General features: G+C 37.5%; 1 protein-coding gene across 5 annotated transcripts; it reads left to right on the top strand.

The window, feature by feature from the left end:
• The first annotated feature begins 16,597 nt into the window (after positions 1-16,597).
• LOC136247163 (uncharacterized) lies at positions 16,598-22,119 on the top strand. Of its 5 annotated transcripts, XR_010697133.1 has the most exons (9): positions 16,798-16,977; positions 17,093-17,182; positions 17,861-17,977; positions 18,900-19,036; positions 19,083-19,381; positions 19,450-19,485; positions 19,535-19,576; positions 21,966-22,010; positions 22,065-22,119. XR_010697133.1 is itself a non-coding variant. In XM_066038799.1 (8 exons), exons 1-4 carry the CDS (start codon positions 17,782-17,784, stop codon positions 19,220-19,222), a joined length of 420 nt encoding a protein of 139 aa, XP_065894871.1. In that variant the 5' UTR covers positions 17,611-17,781; the 3' UTR covers positions 19,223-19,381; positions 19,447-19,485; positions 19,535-19,576; positions 21,966-22,010; positions 22,065-22,119. The 5 variants fall into 5 exon arrangements, 2 of the variants coding, with proteins under 2 accessions (XP_065894871.1, XP_065894870.1); XR_010697132.1 differs by having other exon boundaries at positions 16,598-16,977; positions 17,093-17,977; XM_066038799.1 differs by lacking the exons at positions 16,798-16,977; positions 17,093-17,182 and having other exon boundaries at positions 17,611-17,977; positions 18,900-18,920; positions 18,974-19,036; positions 19,447-19,485.
• The last annotated feature ends 1,640 nt before the right edge of the window (positions 22,120-23,759 follow it).

The following is a 23,759-nucleotide window of genomic DNA, read 5'->3' on the forward strand; positions in this document are numbered from 1 at the left end:
CAGCTATAAAAAAATCACCCTGTAGAGAGTTCAGCTATACGAAGTCACCTTATAGAGAGTTCAGCTACAAAGAAACCATCATGTAGACAGTTCGGCTACAAAGACACCACCATGTAGAGAGTTTAGCTGCAAACAAATCACCTGTAGAGAGTTCAGCTAGGAACAAAATACCCTGTAGAGAGACCAGCTAGAAGAGGTTACCTTGTAGAGAGCTAGAAGAGGTTACCTTGTAGAGAGTTCAGCTACAAAGAAACCATCCTGTATATAGTTCAGCTACATTTCAAGTCACCCAGTAGAGAGATCAGCTGCAAAAAATATCCTGTGGGGCATAATGGGCATGTAATAAATATATGTATATAATTTGTATAATTACTAATAAAATCAAAAATAATTGAAGTGCTAAAATTCTTCTTTAAGTTCTTTCTTCTTCCTGTAGTAAAGAAAAAAACACATGGTTAAAGAAGCCCCAAAGCAGCCATAGGCCGGCTTTGGGGCTTTTTTAACCCACGTGTTTTTTCTTTACCACAGGAAGAAGAAAAGAACTTAAAGAAGATTTTTAATGCTTCAATTGTTTTGATTTTATTAGTAATTATACAAATTATATACATATGTTTATTACATGCCCATTATTCCCCACAGGATATTATTTGCAGTTGATCTCTCTACTGGGTGACTTGAAATGTAGCTGAACTATATACAGGATGGTTTCTTTGTAGCTGAACTCTCTACAAGGTGACCTCTTCTAGCTGGTCTCTAGCTGTGATTTGTTTCTAGCTGAACTCTCTACAGGTGATTTGTTGCAGCTAAACTCTCTACATGGTGGTTTGTTTGTAGCAGAACTCTCTACATGATGGTTTCTTTGTAGCTGAACTCTCCTAAGGTGACTTCGTCTAGCTGAACTCTCTACAGGGTGATTTTTTGCAGCTGAACTCTCTACATGATGGTTCCTTTGTAGCTGAACTCTCTACAAGGTGACTTTGTCCAGCTGATCTCTCTACGGGGTGATTTGTTTCTAGCTGAACTCTCTGCAGGTGATTTGTTTGCAGCTAAATTCTCTACATGGTGGTTCTTTGTAGCTGAACTCCCTACATGATGGTTCTTTGTAGCTGAACTCTCTACAAGGTAACTTCTTCTCTACAGGGTGATTTCTTGTAGTTGAATTCTCTACAAGGTGGTTTGTTGAGGCTGAACTCTCTACATGGCGGTTTCTTTGTAGCTGAACTCTCTACAGAGTGATTTGTTTGCAGCTGAACTCTCTACATAATGGTTTCTTTGTAACTGAACACTCTACAAGGTGACTTCTTCTAGCTGATCTTCTACAGGGTGAATTGTTGTAGCTGAACTATCTATAAGGTAACTCTTCTAGCTGATCTCTCTACAGGTGATTGTTGTAACTGAACTCTCTGCATGATGTTCTTTGTAGCTGAACTCTCTTCAAGGTGACTTCTTCTAGCTGATCCCTCTACAGGGGATTTACTTGTAGCTGAACTCTCTACAGTTATTTGCAGCTGAACTCTTTATGTGGTGGTTTCTTTGTAGCTGAACTCTCTACAAGGTGACCTCTTTTAGCTGATCTCTCTACAGGGTGATTTGTTTCTAGCTGAACTCTCTACAGGTAATTTTTTGCAGCTAAACACTCTACATGGTGGTTTCTTTGTAGCTGAGCTCTGTACATGATGGTTTCTTTGTAGCTGAACTCTTTACAAGGTGACTTCTTCTAGATGAACTCTCTATGGGGTAATTTATTTGTAGCTGAACTCTCTATATGATGGTTTCTTTGTAACTGAACTCTCTACAAGGTAACTTCTTCTAGCTGATCTTTCTACTGGGTGATTTGTTTGCAGCTGAAATCTCTACATGGTGGTTTCTTTGTTGCTGAACTCTCTACAAGGTGAATTCTTCTACCTGATCTCTCTACAGGGTAATTTGTTTGTAACTGAACTCTGTACAAGTGCATTTTTGTGGGTGATCTCACTGCAGGTTGATTTGTTTGCAGCTGAACTCACTAAAGGGTGATTTTGCTTGTAGCTGAACTCCTTGCATTGTGTCTAGTTTCTAGCTGATCTCTCTACAGGGTGATTTGTTTGTAGCTGATCTCTCTACAAGTTTATTTGTGTGTAGCTGATCTCTCTGCAGGTTGATTAATTTGTAGCCGATCTCTCTACAAGGTAATTTGTTTGTAACTGAACTGTCTATAAGGTGATTTATTTGTAGCTGATCTCTCTGCAGGTTGATTTGTTTTAGCTGAACTCTCTACAGGGTGATTTACTTGTAGCTGAACCCCTTACATTGTGTCTAGTTTCTAGCTGATCTCTCTACAGGGTGATTTGTGTGTGGCTGATCTTTCTACAGGTTGATTTGTTTGTAGACGATCTCTCTACAAGGTAATTTGTTTGTAGCTGAACTCTGTACAAGGTGCTTTTTTGTAGGTGATCTCACTGCAGGTTGATTGTTTTGTAGCTGAACTCACTAAAGGGTGATTTGCTTGTAGCTGAACTCCTTACATTGTGTCTAGTTTCTAGCTGATCTCTCTACAGGGTGATTTGTTTGTAGCTAATCTCTCTACAAGTTGATTTGAGTGTAGCTGATCTCACTGCAGGTTGATTAATTTGTAGCCGATCTCTCTACAAGGTAATTTGTTTGTAGCTGAACTCTCTATAAGGTGATTCGTTTGCAGCTGAACTCTCTACATGGTGGTTTCTTTGTTGCTGAACTCTCTACAGGGTGTTTTGCTTGTAGCTGAACTCTCTACAGGGTGATTTGTTTCTAGCTGATCTCTCTACAGGGTGATTTTTGTAGCTGACCTCTCTTCAGGGTGATTTTTTTCTAGCTGATTGCTCTACAGGTTGATTTGTTTGTAGATGAACTCTCTAAAGGGTAATTTGCTTGTAGCTGAACTCCTTACTTTGTGTCTAGTTTGTAGCTGATCTCTCTACAGGGTGATTTGTTTGTAGCTGATCTCTATACAAGTTGATTTGTGTGTAGCTGATCTCTCTGCAGGGTTATTTGTTTGTAGTCGATCTCTCTACAAGGTAATTTGTTTGTAGCTGAGCTATCTATATGGTGATTTGTATGTAGCTGATCTCTCTGCAGATTGATTTGTTTTAGCTGAACTCTCTACAGGGTGATTTGTTTCTAGCTTATCTCTCTACAGGTTGATTTGTGTGTAACTGATCTCTCTACAAGCTGATTTGTTTGTAGCTGATCAGTCTGCAGGTTGATTTGTTTCTAGATGATCTCTCTACAGGTTGATTTGTTTGTAGCTGAACTATATACAGGATGGTTTCTTTGTAGCTGAACTCTCTACAAGGTGACCTCTTCTAGCTGGTCTCTCTACAGGGTGATTTGTTTCTAGCTGAACTCTCTACAGGTGATTTGTTTGCAGCTAAACTCTCTACATGGTGGTTTGTTTGTAGCAGAACTCTCTACATGATGGTTTCTTTGTAGCTGAACTCTCCATAAGGTGACTTCGTCTAGCTGAACTCTCTACAGGGTGATTTTTTTGCAGCTGAACTCTCTACATGATGGTTCCTTTGTAGCTGAACTCTCCATAAGGTGACTTCGTCTAGCTGAACTCTCTACAGGGTGATTTTTTTGCAGCTGAACTCTCTACATGATGGTTCCTTTGTAGCTGAACTCTCTACAAGGTGACTTTGTCCAGCTGATCTCTCTACGGGGTGATTTGTTTGCAGCTGAACTCTCTACATGATGGTTCCTTTGTAGCTGAACTCTCTACAAGGTGACTTTGTCCAGCTGATCTCTCTACGGGGTGATTTGTTTCTAGCTGAACTCTCTGCAGGTGATTTGTTTGCAGCTAAATTCTCTACATGGTGGTTTCTTTGTAGCTGAACTCCCTACATGATGGTTTCTTTGTAGCTGAACTCTCTACAAGGTAACTTCTTCTCTACAGGGTGATTTCTTGTAGTTGAATTCTCTACAAGGTGGTTTGTTTGAGGCTGAACTCTCTACATGGCGGTTTCTTTGTAGCTGAACTCTCTACAGAGTGATTTGTTTGCAGCTGAACTCTCTACATAATGGTTTCTTTGTAACTGAACACTCTACAAGGTGACTTCTTCTAGCTGATCTTTCTACAGGGTGAATTGTTGTAGCTGAACTATCTATAAGGTAACTTCTTCTAGCTGATCTCTCTACAGGGTGATTTGTTTGTAACTGAACTCTCTGCATGATGGTTTCTTTGTAGCTGAACTCTCTTCAAGGTGACTTCTTCTAGCTGATCCCTCTACAGGGGGATTTACTTGTAGCTGAACTCTCTACAAGTTATTTATTTGCAGCTGAACTCTTTATGTGGTGGTTTCTTTGTAGCTGAACTCTCTACAAGGTGACCTCTTTTAGCTGATCTCTCTACAGGGTGATTTGTTTCTAGCTGAACTCTCTACAGGTAATTTTTTGCAGCTAAACACTCTACATGGTGGTTTCTTTGTAGCTGAGCTCTGTACATGATGGTTTCTTTGTAGCTGAACTCTTTACAAGGTGACTTCTTCTAGATGAACTCTCTATGGGGTAATTTATTTGTAGCTGAACTCTCTATATGATGGTTTCTTTGTAACTGAACTCTCTACAAGGTAACTTCTTCTAGCTGATCTTTCTACTGGGTGATTTGTTTGCAGCTGAAATCTCTACATGGTGGTTTCTTTGTTGCTGAACTCTCTACAAGGTGAATTCTTCTACCTGATCTCTCTACAGGGTAATTTGTTTGTAACTGAACTCTGTACAAGTGCATTTTTGTGGGTGATCTCACTGCAGGTTGATTTGTTTGCAGCTGAACTCACTAAAGGGTGATTTTGCTTGTAGCTGAACTCCTTGCATTGTGTCTAGTTTCTAGCTGATCTCTCTACAGGGTGATTTGTTTGTAGCTGATCTCTCTACAAGTTTATTTGTGTGTAGCTGATCTCTCTGCAGGTTGATTAATTTGTAGCCGATCTCTCTACAAGGTAATTTGTTTGTAACTGAACTGTCTATAAGGTGATTTATTTGTAGCTGATCTCTCTGCAGGTTGATTTGTTTTAGCTGAACTCTCTACAGGGTGATTTACTTGTAGCTGAACCCCTTACATTGTGTCTAGTTTCTAGCTGATCTCTCTACAGGGTGATTTGTGTGTGGCTGATCTTTCTACAGGTTGATTTGTTTGTAGACGATCTCTCTACAAGGTAATTTGTTTGTAGCTGAACTCTGTACAAGGTGCTTTTTTGTAGGTGATCTCACTGCAGGTTGATTGTTTTGTAGCTGAACTCACTAAAGGGTGATTTGCTTGTAGCTGAACTCCTTACATTGTGTCTAGTTTCTAGCTGATCTCTCTACAGGGTGATTTGTTTGTAGCTAATCTCTCTACAAGTTGATTTGAGTGTAGCTGATCTCACTGCAGGTTGATTAATTTGTAGCCGATCTCTCTACAAGGTAATTTGTTTGTAGCTGAACTCTCTATAAGGTGATTCGTTTGCAGCTGAACTCTCTACATGGTGGTTTCTTTGTTGCTGAACTCTCTACAGGGTGTTTTGCTTGTAGCTGAACTCTCTACAGGGTGATTTGTTTCTAGCTGATCTCTCTACAGGGTGATTTTTGTAGCTGACCTCTCTTCAGGGTGATTTTTTTCTAGCTGATTGCTCTACAGGTTGATTTGTTTGTAGATGAACTCTCTAAAGGGTAATTTGCTTGTAGCTGAACTCCTTACTTTGTGTCTAGTTTGTAGCTGATCTCTCTACAGGGTGATTTGTTTGTAGCTGATCTCTATACAAGTTGATTTGTGTGTAGCTGATCTCTCTGCAGGGTTATTTGTTTGTAGTCGATCTCTCTACAAGGTAATTTGTTTGTAGCTGAGCTATCTATATGGTGATTTGTATGTAGCTGATCTCTCTGCAGATTGATTTGTTTTAGCTGAACTCTCTACAGGGTGATTTGTTTCTAGCTTATCTCTCTACAGGTTGATTTGTGTGTAACTGATCTCTCTACAAGCTGATTTGTTTGTAGCTGATCAGTCTGCAGGTTGATTTGTTTCTAGATGATCTCTCTACAGGTTGATTTGTTTGTAGCTGAGCTCTCTGCAAAGTGTTTTGTTTGTAGTTGATCTCTCTACAAGGTGATTTTTTGTAACTGACCTCTCTTCAGGGTGATTTGTTTCTAGCTGATATCTCTACAGGGTGATTTTTTGTAGCTGACCTCTCTTCAGGGTGATTTGTTTCTAGCTGATTGCTCTACAGGTTGGTTTGTTTGTAGCTGAACTCTCTACAGGGTGATTTGCTTGTAGTTGAACTCCTTACATTGTGTCTAGTTTGTAGCTGATCTCTCTACAGGGTGATTTGTTTGTAGCTGATCTCTATACAAGTTGAATTGTGTATAGCTGATCTCTCTGCAGGTTGATTTGTTTGTAGCCGATCTCTCTACAAGGTAATTTGTTTGTAGCTGAACTATCTAAAAGGTGATTTGTTTGTAGCTGATCTCTCTGCAGGTTGATTTGTTTTAGCTGAACTCTCTACAGGGTGATTTATTTGTAGCTGAACTCCTTACATTGTGTGTAGTTTGTAGCTGATGTCTCTACAGGGTGATTTTTTTGTAGCTGAACTCTCTACAGGGTGATTGCTTGTAGCTGAACTCCTTACATTGTGTCTAGTTTCTAGCTGATGTCTCTACAGGGTGATTTTTTGTAGCTGAACTCTCTACAGGGTGATTTGTTTCTAGCTTATCTCTCTACAGGTAGATTTGTTCATTGCTGATTGCTCTAAAGGTTGATTTGTTGCAGCTGAACACCCTGCAAAGTGTTTTGTTTGTAGCTGATCACTCTAAAGGGTACTTTGTTTGTAGCTGAACTCTCTCCACAGTGACTTGTGTGTAGCTGAATTCTGTGTAACTGAATTCTCTAGAGAGTGACTTAATTGTAGCTGAATTCTCTACACAGTGCATGACTTGTTTATAGCTGAACTTTCTTCAGTGTGACTTGTAATGTTCTGAATCTCTATAGTGATATATTTGCATAACTCTCCACATGGTGACTGTCTTCTTGCTGAACTGTCTATAAGATTAACTGTTTGCAGCTGAACTCCCTACAGAATAACTTGTGATGTAATAAAATTCTATAATGGAATAAATAAATTAGCCGAATGCTCTATTAGGGTGACTGTTCTATTAGAGTATCTCGATCTCGCATTTGCTACACGGAGTTGGCTTTCGAATCATAACTCAGTGGTTTGTAATCCGATTCTTCTGTACTACTGCAAGGACTTTCTATGAAGATTATTCCAGCTATACACCGATTTTCAGCTCATTGCTCTAAGCGGTTTGCCTAGTAGGCGTGAAAACTAATACTTTTTTATTCATAAAAATCGATCGCGTAATTGTGACACAGGTTGGGTTTTGTGTCATATCTCCGTGGTCTTTATCTCGATTCCTTTCAAACCACCAAAAGGCACTCCTACGATGGTTACTCCATCTACATAGCAATTTTCAGCTCATTCCATGAAGCGGTTTACCCTGTAGGCGTGACAACAAATCGATCTTGTTTTACGCGAATAATCGGTCATAACTCCTGAACCATTCATCGGATTTGTACCAAATTTGATGCTAGGATTCGCCTTTGGACTCCCTTTCGGTGTGCCAAATTTCAAGGCGATCGGAGCACGCGCTTGCTTGTTATAGCAATTTTTGCAAGTGTGTGAAAAGACGAAGAAGAAGAAGAAGAAAAAAAAACGAAGAAAAAAAAACAAAACTTTGGCAGCTCGTATCTCGGAAATGGCTTGAGCGATTTCCTTCAAATTTGGAATGTAGACTCCCTTGGCTGGCGGGCAACTGTGTAGCAAATTTGGTTCCAATCAGATAAGTGATCACCGAGATACAAATGTGTGAAAATGACGTTTTCGTTCTTCCTGTCAATATACTCACGGGTGTGGCGCGCCAGCTTCTTGGGCCGCACGACACACTACCGTGTGTCTTGATAAGTAATGGGTCAGAATAAATTGTTACATAATATGGAGATACAGTAAGCTTATAATGTAAGCTGCAAAGGAAATGTGTACATATGTAGCTGTGAACTTGAGACAAAAGCTCTATTACTACCTCACTGTCACAACACTTTCTGTGATGCACAGTCTGAGAGCCGGAGCACAGCCTATGCTTTTACCCACATTTAAACATAGTCATCTGACAAATGCTGCTATGTCAGTGTTATGTAGGGTTGGACGATATACCGGTATGATGGCAACAAGGTGATATTACAGTTGGCAATAACCGATACCACCTTGTTTATGAAAAACTGCCATACCGGTTTAAATGGTTATTGCAATATCATAGTGGGAATACAACTGCAACTACACACTTACACATGTTAAAAATCAGAATGCCATATTGTACTTGTCAATCAGTATTACAGCCTCCTTGTACTAGCAAACAAGCCTAACCCATGCACTACTACACAAAACGGCACACTAATTATTAGAATACACGCAAGGCGAGGCACGTGTACTGGATACAGCACTTCTGTGATTGTGGGATAAAAATTCTGGCTTCACATTAGTAAGCCTTAGTAAATTATAGGCCCGTCGCCAGGATTTTGAAAGGGGTGTTCTTTTTGACCAAAAGTGTACCTTTAGTAAAGGTCCAAATATTGTGACTGTTCTATTAGAGTGGTTGACTGCTCTATTAGAGTATCTCGATCTTGCATTGCATTTAATCCATGCAATGAATGAGTTACTCGAAGCGCTTAATTTAGTTTCTTATTAGTGGTATCTAGTAAACTGTAGCTAATGGACTTTTGCTCCTGAAAATTTGGACTTGTATACCAAAAATTGTGGACCTTTTGGTTACATTATGGACTTTTTTACTGAAATTGGGGACCTTTTTTCCAAGAGGGCGGTTCTTCAGAACCCCCCAAACCCCCCCCCCTAGCTACGGACCTGAATTATCTGCTAGCTATATGCATAGATAGAAACTAGCTATCTCTCCTTCAAAATTTATATGTGACTGAATTTTGGAAAATCACCCATATGGGCACGCGTGAAATAATTAGAATTTTCATGTTTAGTGTGTTGCTAATAAGAGCAGAGAATAGGTTTGAAAATATTTCAAGAATTTTCTTGTAGTTTGAGGTATTGAGAATGGCTTAAAACTGTGAACAAGTAGATTTACAATATAAAGTGTGTGATTTGATCATTAAATATTTTAGGTGTCAAATGTGCCCATATGGGTGATTTTCCAAAATTCGGTCACATATGCACTCTATGTTCTATAAGTTTTTCCAAACTCCTAGCTAGCTGGTAAACAAAGTTCACCCATGCATTATACTGTGTAAACAGTTTTGAGTGTAGCTACTTGCTATAGTTCATTTCAATACCATGATATTTGCAATAATTGTGATAATATGCTCCACAATAACCATGGGAGAAAATTTTCCATATCGCCCAACCCTAGTGTTATGTAGTGATAAAAATGACATTTTATCTTCAGAGATACTTACTATGTGAAATCTTAAAGGGTGTGCATGCTCCATACCTCCTATACTATTTCAACAGGATTCTATGCATCCTAGCTACAGTATGTAGTTACACACCATTGAGTTTTACAACTTTCAATTCATACTTTACATATTGCCCTCACCTTTGATATAAATAAGCAAACCACAGAATGCTGTGGTACATGACGTGTGTTGTATGTACATACACATCTAATAAGATGTACAGTATATTCCTGCTCTACAAGTACAAACTAAGGGAAATAAGAACCATTGCTATACCATTACCAATTGAAAAATACTTTGCATTATACATCATAAAAACTCTATTGATGCATACGATCGTGATGCTAATCTGTGAGTGCACAATGAAGCAGATCATGGGAGTATAGGTACTGTGATGGTATCATGCTACCTGAATGTGTCCATGTTTGCATATTTATAATTATAAATTGTACCATGGCCATTCTTCAGGGAACTCTCTAATACACTGTTTGTCATGAAGTATTTTGGGAAAGTTTCAAAGTAACAACATAAGTAGTCGGATGTTATAGTGTCTGCTTTATTGTTTTAGCTTACCATACACATATGTTATGTAATTGTTCTCGCGGATGGTTAAAGTTCAGCAAGTCCTCATGTTACATTATAGTATCAAATGTGGGAACGTTATTTCAGGTACTGCATCACCATGCATGCTCATGTTATCCTTCTGCACTGTGACATATAAACAATAATGTACTTGTATATGTGACCTTGACTGGTCTTTTCGCCCAGAGTATTTTATAAACTGATGTTGACTTTACCAGGTGATTTCCAATAGAATGGGAGGGCAAGACATTTTTTTACAAGGAATCGCATGGATGAATTAGGTGGGATTAGGCCATTATGGGACATTTAGATTCTAAAATGAAAGAAAACTTTCATAATATACAATATATAACAATGCTGTATCAATGTATGTAGTGATTAGTAAACATGGGTTTCCCTGCTTGTAAGCTGTTGTAACTGAGTGCAACCTGTTTCTTGGAAATTGACCACAAATTTTCAATACAAGCTTTCACAGAACTATAATCTGACAACATCATTATTGGTTTGAGTAAGAGCTATTGTGAGGTTTTCACTAGCAAGATAACAATACTGCACAACACATTGACAAATGGTTGTTCAATACCACACTGAAAGTATTGTAATAGAGCAGTCAAAGCAGCAATAACAATAATAATTTAATTAAACCACTTTATAAGCAGCATAAAGAGAATGTTTCAAAAGAATTATTGGAAAAAGCAAAAAGTACAGTAGTGTTAGTCCTAGTATCAGTAACAATAATACACTGTAGTAAACATAATCAAAATTATAATCAAAATTATTTTGTTGAGATGTACGTATGATTGTAAAGTAAATACAGTAGCTACATAAATGTTTTGTTGGTAACTTTCATCTAAGGCTCTACCACAATGTCACTATGACAACTTTTACATAGAAGTATTATAAACACAGAAATACACTTCTATAATGCTCTGTATGATTGAAATGTTTCAAGTGAATGCGAACCGATTAGAGTGCTCCCTTTGACAATAAGGCACATACCCAAAATCAGTTTATGGTCAGGGTTTCCAGATGTGGTAGTGAGTTTGATGCAGGGGTCTGGGGCACCACTGACTAGGCCTGAGCCCATTATGCTCAAATTTTTACCTATTATTCTTTCCAGAATTTCCCAAAAATTTCTTCTATTATTCGTTTTGTTATTCTTGTATCCAGCCTATTATTCCATAATTATTCTCATCAGTATATATCTGTAGCTATAGTCGCTTAGTTTTCAAGATGCTGCTATAAGTACTTTTGTCCGAATTATTAATAGCCATATATGAATCATTCCACCTTACATATCATTTTTCTATCCAAAATAGTTACAGCAGACTTAGAATAGCTATCTACAGTAATAGTTCAAGTGAATTTAATTATTAGTTAATATGCTGTAACTACTGTATAGCTACTAAGTTAGGTAGATAATAATGGTCAAAGACTTTGAAGAAGATACACTAGTATAAGATGCACAAGTTTCAGAATTGCAGATAATCATGCAGTTAAATCCCTGATACTGGCTTAAGATTGTTAACATGAAACGATCTGACTGCTCTATTAGAGTATTTGAGCATTCTATTAGAGTATATCGATCTTTTAGAGGCTTTTCAGCTCCTTTCAGCCAGCACTCCAGTCATCTTTATATAATTTGTAGTAGTTTAACTCTTTCTTCTAGGAAATCAAGAAGATAATATGTGACCGGATTTCATATAACAAGGCTTCCACACACACAAAATCAAACTTACGATTTTACCAGAAATGGATTGCTGGTCTAATATACTATCATATTTCACACTGTACTTCCTTCAGCACTGGCAAGTCTGGTTTCTGTAGCAGCTTTCTTCCGACCCTGTCAAAGCCACGAGTGTGAGATTGGCACCATTAAATGGCCATGGCTTTGTGATAATGGTGTGTAGTGAGCTGGGACTTCACAGAGAGCTCGCCAATAGTGTTCTCAGTCAATTTGGAGTAATTTGAGGGCCATGGAGGGCCATGGAGAGCCCAAACTTGGCCTCTGGACTCCAATCGTCTTCTTACTCCATTTTATACCCGTATATTAATACCACCGTCCACCCCCACCCTCCCACCATTAGTACTGCCATCTGTGATATTACTACCCGCTCGGAAAAAGCTGCTCAAAACAGGGCAAATTTTGGGTATCAGAAATGTATACACCCACTCAGTGATAGCTAGTGAACAGATGAACAGTTGGTGCAAATTTTGTTTGCACAGCTGTAGGCACTGGGAAGTTATTACACAATGATTCCTTAAAATCGCCATATCTCCTAACAAAGCTTTGTGCGTCGAAGCCTTGTTTTGTCAAATTCAGTCACATATACGCCCCCTAATTCCACCGATTATTCCTGTGGTCATCCGATTATTCTAAAATTATGCTTGTAACAATCCTATAATTCCAGAATTATTCTCATGAAATTGGTGACCTATTATTCTCAAGATTATGCCGGCATAATAGGCGCAGGCCTACCACTGACAGATTTGGGTTTCAAACTTTACCAGTCCACTCTCTATGGATAGTATGAACTAATTATACATGCCATCATCAATACACTATAAAACTGAAATATATATACTCTGCTAACCACAATAATGTTCTAATATCAACAGCATTATCACCATTGGTGTTTGTATTGGGACATTTCGGTGTCCTATGGACACTTCAGTTTTTACAGTGCAGCTGTATGTTTAGTTTCTTAGCTTCCCTTATGCCGTATCCATTATGGTTTTAATGTGGCTATATAGTAGTGATCCAAATAGCACTATCCAACTCTGCAGTTGAAAAATCAAAATTTAATCCTTCAGGCAAGTCTTGCATTAATATTATTCTTTAATAAAACTACACTTGCAATCCATCATGAATGTTCTATTAGAGTAATTTTGACTGCTCTATTAGAATATACATCTGACCATTCTATTAGATTATCTTGATCTTTATTAGTTGTTTCATTAGTTAAATTCATGCTTTTTTCTAGTTTCCCATTACATTTGTATTTTACTTGTATAGGCAAAGGTTTGTGGTTGAACATCCATAAGCAAATTATGGAGTATGTACTTAACTATAATATTATTATTATTTTATACAAAATCAGATAAAGCATTACTTTAATGTCTGTCCAGCAGTGTTTGAAAATCATAGAATCAATGATATTACTTGCACTGTAGCTCTGTTCTATGCCCTGTATTTTTATACAGCCAAACTATTATGGTTTCACTTTGGCATTATTGCTGCAAGCCCACCAGTTCAAACTTTGAAAGGGGTTTCCAGACTCCAGAAACCCCTCATATACTCATCTGCTTAAGCAGCATTTTAAAGTAGTTGTATTAGTTTAAACAGATGACATGATCATTATTATTGGCACTTGTTGTGCTTGAATAACCATTTCAAGCAACTCTGATTAGTAAAATGAGTGTTTTCACCACTACAAGTAATAGTAATGTACAGTAAGTAATTCCTTTGAATAATAAACTGAACTTGGTTTAGGCTCCGGCCTATTATGCCAAAAATTTTACCTATTATGCTTTTGAGCATTGTTCAAAAATTAAGCCTATTATGCTCAAAATTATGCTTTCAAAATCAAGATTATGCTCTAGAACTGACTGTTTTATTAGAGTATATCAGCCTTTCCTGACTGCTCTATTAGAGTAAGTGACTGCTCTATTAGAGTATCTCGATCTTATTTCTGCAAAGTGTGAATAACCAACAAAGAAACGATTTAATAAGTTATATTTAGTGTTTTTAAATATGAAATGCACTAATTATACTATTGGCAGTGAATATTTGCTTTCTTTCAGGCGCGCGTATTGCGCATTTAATAAATTTTTCAAACATCGTCCCTATTATGCTGGCATTATGCTTGATGCTTTTGGTCACCTATTATGCTTTAAATTATGCTGGCATAATCGGCCGGTGCCTAACTTGGTTTGGATGTTTAGGGAGTGGTTTTAAGACATCCATTTTAAACTAAATCAGAAATATGTAGCTATTTCAACACTAAAATTTCATCAAGTTAATATGGCTAATGTCACCACGTACCACCTTGTCTGAAAATTTGTCTACTACCCTATGTTTATTAAATAAAGTAACAGAGTTTTGCTTCCATTATACAGGGTACCAATACAATTTTTAATCAGACAAATAAAATTTTCTATGTTTTATACAACCGCATGATGTTTATTAAGTACAGTGAAGTTGAGGCATTGTGGGTTCAAGTTCACAAATGAACAGTGTATTTATTTTACAGTTTGCAATAAATAGTTTCAATAATAAATATACATAGGTAAAATATTTTTTTTACAGAGTATGATCACTTAACATTGTTAAATTATATTATTTTGTCTTTGAAAAAATTCTGTCTAAGCTTCGTTTTTATGCTGCTTGTAAAGTAACTACATTACATTGTAGGCTATTATTCTTGTTATTTGTTGCCAAGCCAGTGATTGATTTGTCAATCTATTATTTGGTGTACTCATCTTGATAGTGAAAATCTCACATCAGGTCTTATTAAAACCACAATGTAGTCTGATCATATAAAAGGTTTCTGTGAAAAGCCAAAAATATTTACATTGAAAGATTGTGGTTAATTTCCTAGAAATATTTTAAAGGTTGAACTAACAGCATCAGTAACAATGAGGAGGATAATATGAACACATTCACGAACTGCTTTCCTATTAGGGATTTGTGAGCAGGCCAAAGCCAAAAATGCCCCAGCTGGCAATTTTTCTCTTAGGAAATATCACTTATTATCTGCAACATGTGATAGAAAAAATTAAATATCCCCTAGCCCTTGTTTTTTGTTAATAACTCTTGTTAGCTATATGGGCTGGCTTCCCAAACATTTAGTAGCACTGTAAAGCCCTGTAAATACTGGAATCATTAATCAAAAAAGCGCTTTGTATAAGCAAGAACAAGTGAGTTATGAGGCTTTAAAAATATCCCATATATTTTAGTATGGATGATTCAGGTATGCAAACATGTTTACAAAATGAAAACATGACACATGTTCATAAAATGAAAACATGACACATGTTCATAAAATGAAAACATGACACATGTTCATTTGATATCACTATATTTAGGGGGGGGGGGGGGGGGGGGGGCTCAGGTGAATGCATACCGACTATATTGTAATGTAGTCCCTCTATATCAGCCACTGACATAGATAATTGACATGAACTTTCAAGCTCTTGACAAACAAGGCAATAAAGAACGTTACATGACATGTAGAGTTGTGATGTAATACACATTACCAGTCCTGAAATAATATCAGTACTCTATTGCCATACAATATTCTAAGCCAGTAATTGATGGGTCAGTGGAGAAAGGGGGTCACCGACATATGTAAAAAATCCTTGTATAGTGGGAATTAAATAGAATTTTAGACATTCATGAATTGCCACAGTTTAATGCAAATTTAAATTTGACTGTGACTTAAACTTTTAAACCTGTCAAATTTTGTAGGAATGCTCAGCATTAACATGCCTAACCAAGCAATTTTGCTTTTACAAATTGGCAAATCTCAAAATGTGGATTAGCCCCTTTTTCCAATGACCCCTTCAATTGTCTTCATAGCTACAAGTTACAGATAGTAAATATTCTGTTCCATTACTGAGATATGACCTATTGTGTGGAAGGGTTTCACCACACTATGCAAAATAATACACTCCCACACAGTGCATAGCTACAAACATTACATAACAACTATGAAGAGGATTCAACGAGTACACAGTAAACAATAAAATCATGCATGCAATTAATTTTTTACTTACAAACAAGGAAGACAACATTGCTGTATACCAACACACCCATAAACCAAACCGACACTAACAGCTTAACCCACAAACATAATCTGGCATTCACCTTGACCAACAATAATATATCATATATCACTATAGACAAAAAGGGCAAATTATCACATTAAATATTTTAATCTGTAAAGCACCACACCCTTTACACTGTAGATATTCACCTTGTTGTAATGACATTCTTCAAGTTTGCTAAGATAGTTCAGAGTTGTCACTGATCAAAACTTCAGCTACTGTTGAATTACTGTCAACTTTTTTTTCTCGGCTATGATTTAATAAGTAGTTATAGTCACACTACATAAAATAATGACATTCACAACATGAGAAGTTGCATGGATGAATTGCTTTTGCTTATACTGTCTATTAGGTAATACACTGACTTACCTGTTGCAAGTTAGCTAGTAATTCACTAAAGAATTTTGATGTCTCAAGACCATCAGGCATTTTCACTGAAGTCATCAGCAACAAGTAAGACATTATTATTATCATTATTATTATTAACAATAATTGCACAACAATAATTACTATACTCCATTATATATGCATACGTTGCATGGAAAATTTTCCTACCTTCATAACATGTAGGCCTATAAGCTATTGCCATCATCTTCTAAAGTCTATAATATTACAAGTTATAGGTGTAACATTCCATTCACAACTAAGATTTGATCTGTTGTGTGATAGAATGTAGTTTGTACGTACATGCCCTGTATTCATTAGCCAAGTTACATATTTGCATAGACAGGTTGTGCATAGGGTGATCACAGCAAAAAGCTATCGCAAAAACGGCGTTTCACTGAGCGAAACGCATACACAGTCTTCTCCACCTAAAAGGTGAAACAACATCAGGAACACTGATTACCTGTGATACTGCAGCAGTTCTAGTTCGTTCTACCGCAGTGAACAGGCACTAGAAAAACACGTTCGTCAGTTTTACTGGACACGCCCATTAATTGATGAGTCTCGTGATACCGCAGCTGGTGGTGTCAATCTACAAAGTCAGCACGTGTAGCTCACTATATTAGTTTTAGGAGGCAAGGAAAGACTTAATCCGTTGCAGTAGACGTAAGGAATGGCCTTCTCTGCGTATAACTCACTAGCAGACAGCGAAAGGTCTAAAGGTTAGTTTATTTTCTATTTAACGCCCTTTGTTAAAGTAAAATACAGTTATTGACACTATTTTCGTTACCCATTCTATGCAGTACAATTATTAAATAGTGCTATATTATCTTTTAGGCTACCTGCTGTAAGTAATGGCTGATAAAACACTAGTCTAATGGATAAAAAGAAGTATCTTCTTGTGTGTTCAAATAGTTGTTTGCATTGGTATACAATATGTGTGCATATATTTGCCTATGTTGCTAGATGCACCCATCTTGGGCGACATATTGTTGAGATGCATCCATCTTGACAAATCGGTCATCACGTTTTACTAACTGTTTACATATTTGTGTGCGTGTGCGTGTGCGTGTGCGTGTGTGCGTGTGTGTGTGTGTGTGTGTTCAGCTCCTTTTTGACCTATGTTGCTAGATGCTTCCATCTTGGGCAACATATTGTTGAGATGCACCCATCTTGACAGATCGGTCACCACATTTTACTAACTGTTTACATGTTTGTGTGTCTGTGTGTCTGTGTGTGTGTGTGTTCAGCTCCTTTTTGACCTATGTTGCTAGATGCTTCCATCTTGGGCAACATATTGTTGAGATGCACCTATCTTGACAAAATAGTCATCACATTTTACTAAGTGTTTACGTGTGTGTGTGTGTGTGTTTGAATATTCATAGTATTAACTTATGCTGCTAGATGCACCCATCTTGGGCTGCATACTGTTGAGATGCACCCATCTTGAAATGTAGTCAAATTATGTTATAAATACATAAATCTTTGTGTAGTGTGTGCATGTTTATGTGCATGCGTGTTTGTGTATGTGGTGCATGCTATCTATTGTGTATATAAATACTCATGGTATGGTAGAATTTGACTGTGTTGATAACTATTTCCCAGCTGCAGTACACCGCTATTATGAGTCCAGGGGAACAACATACAATGACTCTCTACCTCATAGAGTGGCAAAGGTTGCTGAGAATAAGAAGAAGGCGAAAGAGAGGATACCAGGACAGGGTAAACATTATACATGCTGTACCTGACTACCTCGCACGGTGTTGTGTTTATGATTTGTAAATCAAAATTCATTCTTGTATAGCATTTTTGTAGTGCTGACTCTACTGAGCAATTATGATGACAGAATGTTCATAAGAGTATTTTGAGAAGAGTAACCTTAAAAACAAAACGGTCTTTGATGTTGGAGACTCTAAATCTCATCACTAATAACTCTATTAGAATGGTCTTAGCTTTGTTCTTTGATTTTATCTTTGATTAGATAACTAACAGTTGAGGAATCCAGTGCAGAAGTGAATTTCAAAGTTTAAATGTAAACTTTAGATTAAACCATCACATTCTTACAACTAGTTTTTAAACCAGTTACACACCCACAGTGTGCCTGGTTCACTGAAATTGTTTTACAAAAAGTGTGTGTATGCTTGTCTTTCCATACCTGCACCTGTGCGCCAAAGCAACTTTCTGGCTAAATAAGCCGTATATTAAACTGTAGCAAAGCTTTAGCTCAAGATAACTTTCTTCTTTGCTCAAACTGAGTGTAGTGACAAGTCTAAGTAGAGTGGCTGCATGGCACGTGGTTTTTAGAAGTAGCACAACATCAACTTGTTCCTTTAGATGCTCACTGCAATCTACGAGATAATGTTAGTGAGCTTTCAACACAATGTCAGGGTCGATAACACAAAATATTTTCAATATGATAAACAAGCAATGGTTCTGCTGTTTAGTGCTTAGTTTGTTAAAGCCAAAGAAAATTTGTGATCTCAATAAAATCTCATATCTAATATATTATTACAATGGCCTGTATTTTATTAGATAGTCAAGACTTGTGCAAACATTTGGCTCATGTTTTAGAATTTTGTTTCACCACCTAAATAATATGATAAATCTGTTTGTTTATGTTACTTGCTTACATAAAACTGTACAGGAGAAGAGAAAAGGTCATCAGGTCAGATGAAGAGTGAAATTTATGGGAGCAAATTGATCCACTGTACATGACAGAGGAGAGCAGTGACGAAGAGAGTGGATCAATGAAGCTTTACCATCTTGAATGGCAATCTGATGGTAATGTATGTGGTTAAATTGCTGTATTATACAATGATTTTGGCAGAGTTAGAAGAACTGAAGCAAGTTTTAGACAAAGAAAAGGAAGTGTGTGCTGGTCGCTTCTCCACCAAGCCTAGGATAGAAGGTGTTCCATCTTCACTGCCCATTCCAAGGAATGCAGTTCAATGGGCAGTGAAAATGTGATCGTGAGATTGAAGTTTTTATTATTAAAGTTGTTGTTTGCAGTACTTCACGTCAAGAGCCAGACAGAACAGAACATGCTGTGGTAGCTGTATATTTTAGTTCAATTTGATATTAATACAGTCAGCCAACACCAACACCTAGAAGCAATCATTCCACCATGTAAGCTAAATTAGGATATACCGTACTTGTGTTATGTTTCTTACAAATCCACTGACACTGATCAGCAGTAGTCCTAGTGCAATCCGTCAGCCACCTTTACAAAGGTAGTTTTGTTTCTTTAGAATAATTAAGTTTATTTGTTAATATTTGTAGCTCATCATCGGCATCTGTGCAAATACTTTTACAGCAACAATCGTAAGTATACAAACACTCTACATTGTATTATGAAGTTTGTTTTGCATGGGCCACATACTAGCAGAAACCCTAGGCATAGCAGTGTTACACCTAGGTGACCCAGCAGGTACAGTATGTGACTATATATTTACTAAACATTATTTCAAAGTCTGGTCTTTTAATACTTGGTCCAGGGGAGGAAGCATACGACATGGCATGGTGTCCTCAAATGACCGGTATGTATGTAATGAGAATCAAGGGCTGTGTGTGTGTGTGTGTGTGTGTGTGTGTGTGTGTGTGTGTGTGTGTGTGTGTGTTCAGTGTTGTTGTGTCTGATTACTCTGTGTGTGCATACGTGCATGTGTGTTTAGTGTGTAGTGTACATGTACCGTGTGCATAAGGGATATCATTTTTACGGTTGGTTGGCTAGCTGTCTACGAATTTTTTCATCCTCAAAAATTAACAATTGTTTTAGGATCGACAGTTAACCTCAGTGAAGTACGAGTGATTCTCAAATATAAACCTGCAAAGTATCCTGAAAAGTTAATTTGCAGAAAATTACGTCCCTTGGAAAATTTGTACATACGTATACAACAATTTGTACAGGGGTGTACATGTACAAAAATTCATGCATGTGTGTCACTTTGGTAGTATTTTGAGTAAGAAATTGATTACTGTATGAATGAGCTATATTCACAATTACATCACAATTGACAAAATGGTGGTGTGATCGGCGATACTTTGTAGCGTGTTCATCAAAATAGACTTTGTTTACAATAGTGAGCACCGATATGAGATTTTCTGATTATCCAATTAGCTGATATTATAATTCACATGGTGACCGATACCAATAACCGATCCAATGTTTATAATTCCCAAGATTTCACACGAATTTGATGAAATTGTCATTTTAAAAACACTATATTGATCTACTTTTTATGAAAGCAATATCATCTGGGTCAGCAAAATCATATTGGCAAAATAATTACTGATACCAATATTGAAAATATTGCCGATTAAGCCAATTTTTGATTATCCACCGATTATTGGTGCATCGCTAGTTTACAACTTTCTGGACATGAAGCCATGGGATAATGAAGGTAAAAGACTAGTTAGCATGAATTTTCAGTGTGAAATAATCCAACCAGACAACTAATTTGTCTTTTAGGTAAGTATGTATGTCTCACTTGGCCCCATGCTGAACTGCATAAACATTACAAACTTAACAGAGCAAAACGCCATCTCTCCCAATGGCTTACTGTACAAACTACCACACTCTGTTGGCCATTTTTCTGTTTTGATGTAGTTGCGGATAAGGTTCATTGGGGAACTTATAGCTGGTGTTAACTGGGAAGCAGCCCACCCAGCTATTTCATCAATGTCCAACTGATCTTGCTTACTTAGGTGTTGACATCTGGTTTTGCTTTTGCCACCTCATTCTATACAGCATGTCAGCTTGTTTCCTTTGTTACTTATGTCTGACTGAAGAGCACCTATAAATTTTTTTGCTGTACAGTCTATTGTTCTGTGTTCCTGATGCCTACCACTTAAACTTCACAACTACATGATCATTTGTGTGTATGAGTGTGCATGCATGCATATGGTTGAGGCCAGATGGATTATACTGTGATAATTGTGAGTTTACTGAAACAGAGCCCCAACTTCTCTTTATAAGGCAGCAACCACTCTGAGAGTGTTGAAAATATGTGTACAGCAATTTGTAAGTGTTAGACAGGTGACCGCTTAACACAGCCCACAATGCATTGGAAATACCTTGTGATAGTGGCCATTGCAATATACAAAGTTGACCACTTGATTCAGTACTGTTAACACGGTTCCACTGTAGGAAGCATTATTTTCACCTGTGATTGTATTCTATTGGGTAGTCTCAATGGCCAGATGCTACTCTGTGCGCAGGATAATGCCCTGTGCAGAATAGTGTCTGGCCAGCAAGACTCTGTAGGGATCATACGTAGCTATGCACTGATTTAAAACTCTGTATGTGAATATTACAAAACAAAAGCCCAAAGTACAATGTATGTAATATTTATGTATTGGCGATTAAGTCCAAGTAGAACTGTGCGGCACCTGGTTTTTAGAAGTAGACATCAAATATAACACTCCTTACTTTATGACCTGGAATCAATTAAAAATCTAGAGACAGAAGGACGTGATGTACTCGGTCGAACTGCAAACTGACTGAACAGCTAGAGTATGCAATCTTGTACGCAAAATTGTATGCAGCAGAGTAACTGTATAACAGAAATTCATATTTCACTAAATAGAAATTTGCCAACTAAGTTTAACTCTGCAAAAGTTTCTCACTCTCTATATGATAGTTAAATTATTGTGTGCTAGTTACGCCTTAATAGTTCATTAGACTGTTACCTTTTGTTTTTTTGTTCTTTAGTGATTTGCCTACAAGATCAAATGACGATAGGGAGACATTGCAACGGTAAGTATTGTGTTTGTTGTAATAAACTGCTGTTCAAGCTTTTTCGCATTGTAGTAAATCGTTGTTGCATGAGTCCCGCAGCAGGAGAGACCCAGCTACTAATAGGTATTTCGCTGTTCTACTGTAGTATTTACACATCAAGAGACACGGTAGTGTGTCGTGCGGCCCAAAAAGCCGTCGTGCCACCCGTGAGTATATTAACAGGAAGAAAGAAAACGCAATTTTCACACCTGTGTAGCTCTGTGATCCCTTATCCGATTGAAACCAAATTTGCTAGAGAGGTGCCGGCTAGCAAGGGGAGTCAACACACCAAATTTGAAGAAAATCGCTCCAGCTATTTCCGAGATACGAGCGAACACAATTTCGTTTTAATTTCTTCGTTTTCTTCTTCTACTTCTTCATTTCGCACACTTCGAAAAATCCGCCATAAAACACGAATGCGTACTCGGATCGAGCTGAAATTTGGCACACTTAAAGGGCTCATTAAGGCGGATCTCTGTACCAACCTTGGTAGGAATCCGATGAACATTCACGGAGTTATTAACGGTTATTTGCGTAACATAAGGTCGAAGGTCTGTCACGCCTACAGGGTAAACTCCTTTGAGGAATCAGTTGAAAATTACTATGTAGATGGAGCAACCATCGTAGGAGTGCCTTTTTGTGGTTTGAAAGGAATCGGGATAAAGACCACGGAGATATGACACAAAACCCGACCTGTGTCAAAATTACGCGATCGATTTTTATGAATAAAAATACTATTAGTTTTCGTGTCTATCAGGCAAACCGCTTAGAGCAATGAGCTGAAAATCAGTATGTAGCTGGAATAATCATCGTAGAAAGTCCTTGCAGTAGTACAGAAGAATCGGATTACAAACCACTGAGTTATGATTCGAAATGCAACTACGTGTAGCAAATGCGAGATCGAGATACTCTAATAGAACAGTCACCCTAATAGAGCATTCAGCTACGTTTATAACTTACTCCATTACAGAATTATATTACATTGCAGGATATTCTGTACAGAGTTCAGCTACAAACAGTTAATCTGATAGACAATTCAGCTACATGCAAGTCACCCTGTAGAGAGTTCATCTAGAAACAACTCAAACAAGTCTCCCTGAAGAAGTCACCTTGTAGAGAGTTCAGCTACAAAGAAACCATCACGTAGAGAGTTCAGCTGCAAACAAATCACCCTCTAGAGAGTTCAGCTACGAACAGATCACCCTGTAGAGAGTTCAGCTACAAACAAATCACCCTGTCGAGAGTTCAGTTACAAAGAAACCACCATGTAGAGAGTTCAGCTGCAAACAAATTACCCTGTAGAGAAGATCAGCTAGAAGAAATCACCTTGTAGAGAGTTCAGCTACAAAGAAACCATCATGTAGAGAGTTCAGTTGCAAACAAATCACCCTGTAGAGAACTCAGCTACAAACAAATCGCCTTGTAGAAAGATCAGCTAGAAGAAGTTACCTTGTAGGGTGTTCAGCTATGAACAGATCACCCTGTAGAGAGTTCAGCTACAAACAAATCACCCTGTAGAGAGTACAGTTACAAAGAAACCACCATGTAGACAGTTCAGCTGCAAAAATAACAATCATTCTGTAGAGAGTTCAGCTAGAAGAAGTTACCCAGTAGAAAGTTCAGCTATGAACAGATCACCCTGTTGAGAGTTCAGTTAGAAACAAGTCATCCTGTAGAGAGATCAGCTAGAAGTATCACCTTGTAGAAAGTTCAGCTACAAACAAATCA

The sequence above is a fragment of the Dysidea avara genome, chromosome 2 (genome assembly GCF_963678975.1).
Source record: "Dysidea avara chromosome 2, odDysAvar1.4, whole genome shotgun sequence".
NCBI classification, from domain to species: Eukaryota; Metazoa; Porifera; class Demospongiae; order Dictyoceratida; family Dysideidae; genus Dysidea; species Dysidea avara.

What these genes read in the sequence shown, in the direction of transcription:
- LOC136247163 (XM_066038799.1), top strand. Translation starts at nt 17,782, where the DNA reads ATGTGGTGCATGCTATCTATTGTGTATATAAATACTCATGGTATGGTA. An exon ending in AGAGAGGATACCAGGACAGG is followed by an intron (nt 17,978 to 18,899) that starts GTAAACATTATA and finishes AAAACTGTACAG; the next exon opens with GAGAAGAGAAAAGGTCATCA. An exon ending in TCTTGAATGGCAATCTGATG is followed by an intron (nt 19,037 to 19,082) that starts GTAATGTATGTG and finishes TGATTTTGGCAG; the next exon opens with AGTTAGAAGAACTGAAGCAA.